A 2,500-nucleotide genomic window follows, 5' to 3' on the forward strand; every position below is an offset into this window, starting at 1 on the left:
ATTTTATTACTTTTTTATAAAAATAAAACTATTTTTATTTTTAGTGCTGAACAATTAATGTACTAGCAAGCGTGGTGTGTCTGCGGCTCTGTGTGCGCAAAACGAGCAGGAGCATGCTAGTGTAGGCCTACAAGATTTATTTCCTAATTTTCAATGCTGCTTTATTTTTATGTTTTAAATTGGGAAAAACGAATTCCAAAACAACCAATAACCTCTGTATTTAAAAATAAATCAAAACAGTAGAAGTTGCACTTTTATTTAATTGTATTTTGTCTGCATGTTTGCACAAAATGTGTCCCTGTACATATAGTAAACAAAATTGGACAACTGTAAGGTCAGTGCCTGTTGTATTTGTGTATTCAAATAAACAGTTGTTTATTTCATTAGTGCACATTGGCATCTTTGAGCAAAATACCCCCAAAATTTTTGCTGCGGCGCTACGCGCCGCACCTCCTATTCCCATGGCCAGCAGCAACCTTTACTAAGACATTTCCTGGGGGGTACAGAGATCCCTTGTGATCCGTGATAATGTAGGTTACAAATGTAGGCTGAGTGATAAAGCATATTACTGAAAAACAAAGTTAGGGATTTGGAGTTATTTTGCCATTATTTTACTAGTCCGGCCCACCTGAGATCAGAGAGGCTGTATGTGGCCCTCGAACCAAAATGAGTTTGACACCCCTGATTTAGATCAATAGGACATGACTCCACTGTCCCAAGAAAGAAATAGGGATGGATGGATAAAATATGGATGGAGGGATGGATGGATGGAGGGATTAGAACGGACGGAGATATGGAAGAGAGTGAATTTTTAATAGCCATGGCACCGCAGCTGTAAAGTTTGACATTTGTGGCCCATCAAACATATTTCACGATGAAGTGTTGGACAGCTGACGAAGATGAAAAATGTGTTTTGCTCTCGACCTCTTGTCCTCAATTTACCCTTAAGAATATTTCGATACTTGTCACATATATTTTTTGGGGTATGAATAAAATTATGAAGGAAAAATGTATGTTAAAAAATGTTGTATACGGGGTGCATGTGGTGCTTGTGGTGTAGTGGTTAGACCCCCCCTCCCCCTCCCTCTCCCCATAGAGGCTCAGTCCTCTTCACAGCAGACCCGGGTTAGAATCCAGCCCGGGGTCGTTCTCTGCATGTCATTCCCCCCTCTCTGCCCCATTTCATCTCTGTCTCTACACACTGTCTAATAAAGTAAAAAAAATGCCCAAAAAATACTCTTTTAAATATATTATGTAAGAAGAAAGCTTGTAAAAAAAGTGACAATAAGAGGTATATAGTGGAATCATAAATAACTGCAGATTTTGGGTTCTTCACTTGGGTTTCCATATTCTGAATGACTGTGGAAGTTGAGGGTAACACTTATAAATGCATCTTAAAGGTGCAGTGTGTAATATGACATCATCAAGAAAGTTCTACAAAGTTCTAGAATGCAACACTCCCTGGGTAACCCCACCCCTTTAGAATAATAACAGAAGCTACAGTGGCCTTCAAGGACAAGAACAATTCTAAATTTTAAACAATGCACCTGATGACATTCCAACTATGACACTTTCGAGATGGCGGCACTAGGCCTTGGTCCAAAATATGCAGAAATATGGACATATACGAGACCCTTTCTAAGGGAAAAAATAATAATTCAAAACATTTCTTTCAGCTATTATGCACTAAATTAAATGTACTTATGGATATTATAATTACTTTCTACAAAATCTGCTAGGAAATAAAACCCAAAATTCTACACACTGCAGCTTTAAAGCAAGAAAGCAATCAAGATAATAAATAATGTCAAATGGTTACGGAAAGTTTAATTGATGTAAGTGCTTTAGAAGTTGGAGAATTTTGGTTCAGAGTATTGGGGAAAAAAAATAATGTTGAGATAATGTCCGTTAAAGATGGTTGTATAGGAGAAATATACAGACGCAAACAGACAAGGTTTAGTCAAATAAACACCTGAATGTACATGTTGGACCTTTGATTTATACTAGTATGAAAGAAGACATGTTATGGAAGATACATAGACAATAGACACACTCACTCACTCACTCACTCACTCACTCACTCACTCACTCACTCACTCACTCACTCACTCACTCACTCACTCACTCACTCACTCACTCACTCACTCACTCACTCACTCACTCACTCACTCACTCACTCACTCACTCACTCACTCACACACACACACACACACACACACACTCTCTCTCTCTCTCTCTCTCTCTCTCTCTCTCACACACACACACACACACACACACACACACACACACACACAACCTTGAAATTTAAAATAAATTAATCAATTTCCAAATAATTTCTCCCCACAGTTGGCGTGAATATGTTCTACATCTGCATCATCGTTTACCTGTATGGAGACCTGGCCATCTACGCTGCAGCCGTTCCTCTATCGCTAATGGAAGTAGCCTGGTAAGTACAGACAGACAGACAGACAGATGGACATGCGGACAGACAGACATACAG

The 2,500-nt window shown here is 39.0% G+C and overlaps 1 protein-coding gene across 3 annotated transcripts in view; it reads left to right on the forward strand.

Annotated features, from left to right (window-relative positions):
* tmem104 (transmembrane protein 104) overlaps positions 1–2,500 on the forward strand; it is a 324,830-nt gene that overhangs the window by 19,918 nt on the left and 302,412 nt on the right. For all 3 annotated transcript variants that reach the window (XR_013845267.1, XM_080043882.1, XM_080043883.1), the window contains exon 7: positions 2,347–2,446. Coding sequence is in view for 2 of the 3 variants with exons in the window: in XM_080043882.1 (XP_079900008.1) it covers positions 2,347–2,446 (100 nt within the window). In the remaining variant the exon portion in view is untranslated. The remainder of the gene's footprint in view (positions 1–2,346; positions 2,447–2,500) is intronic.

This window comes from Ammodytes marinus (assembly GCF_949987685.1).
Source record: "Ammodytes marinus genome assembly, chromosome: 16".
NCBI classification, from domain to species: domain Eukaryota; kingdom Metazoa; phylum Chordata; class Actinopteri; order Uranoscopiformes; family Ammodytidae; genus Ammodytes; species Ammodytes marinus.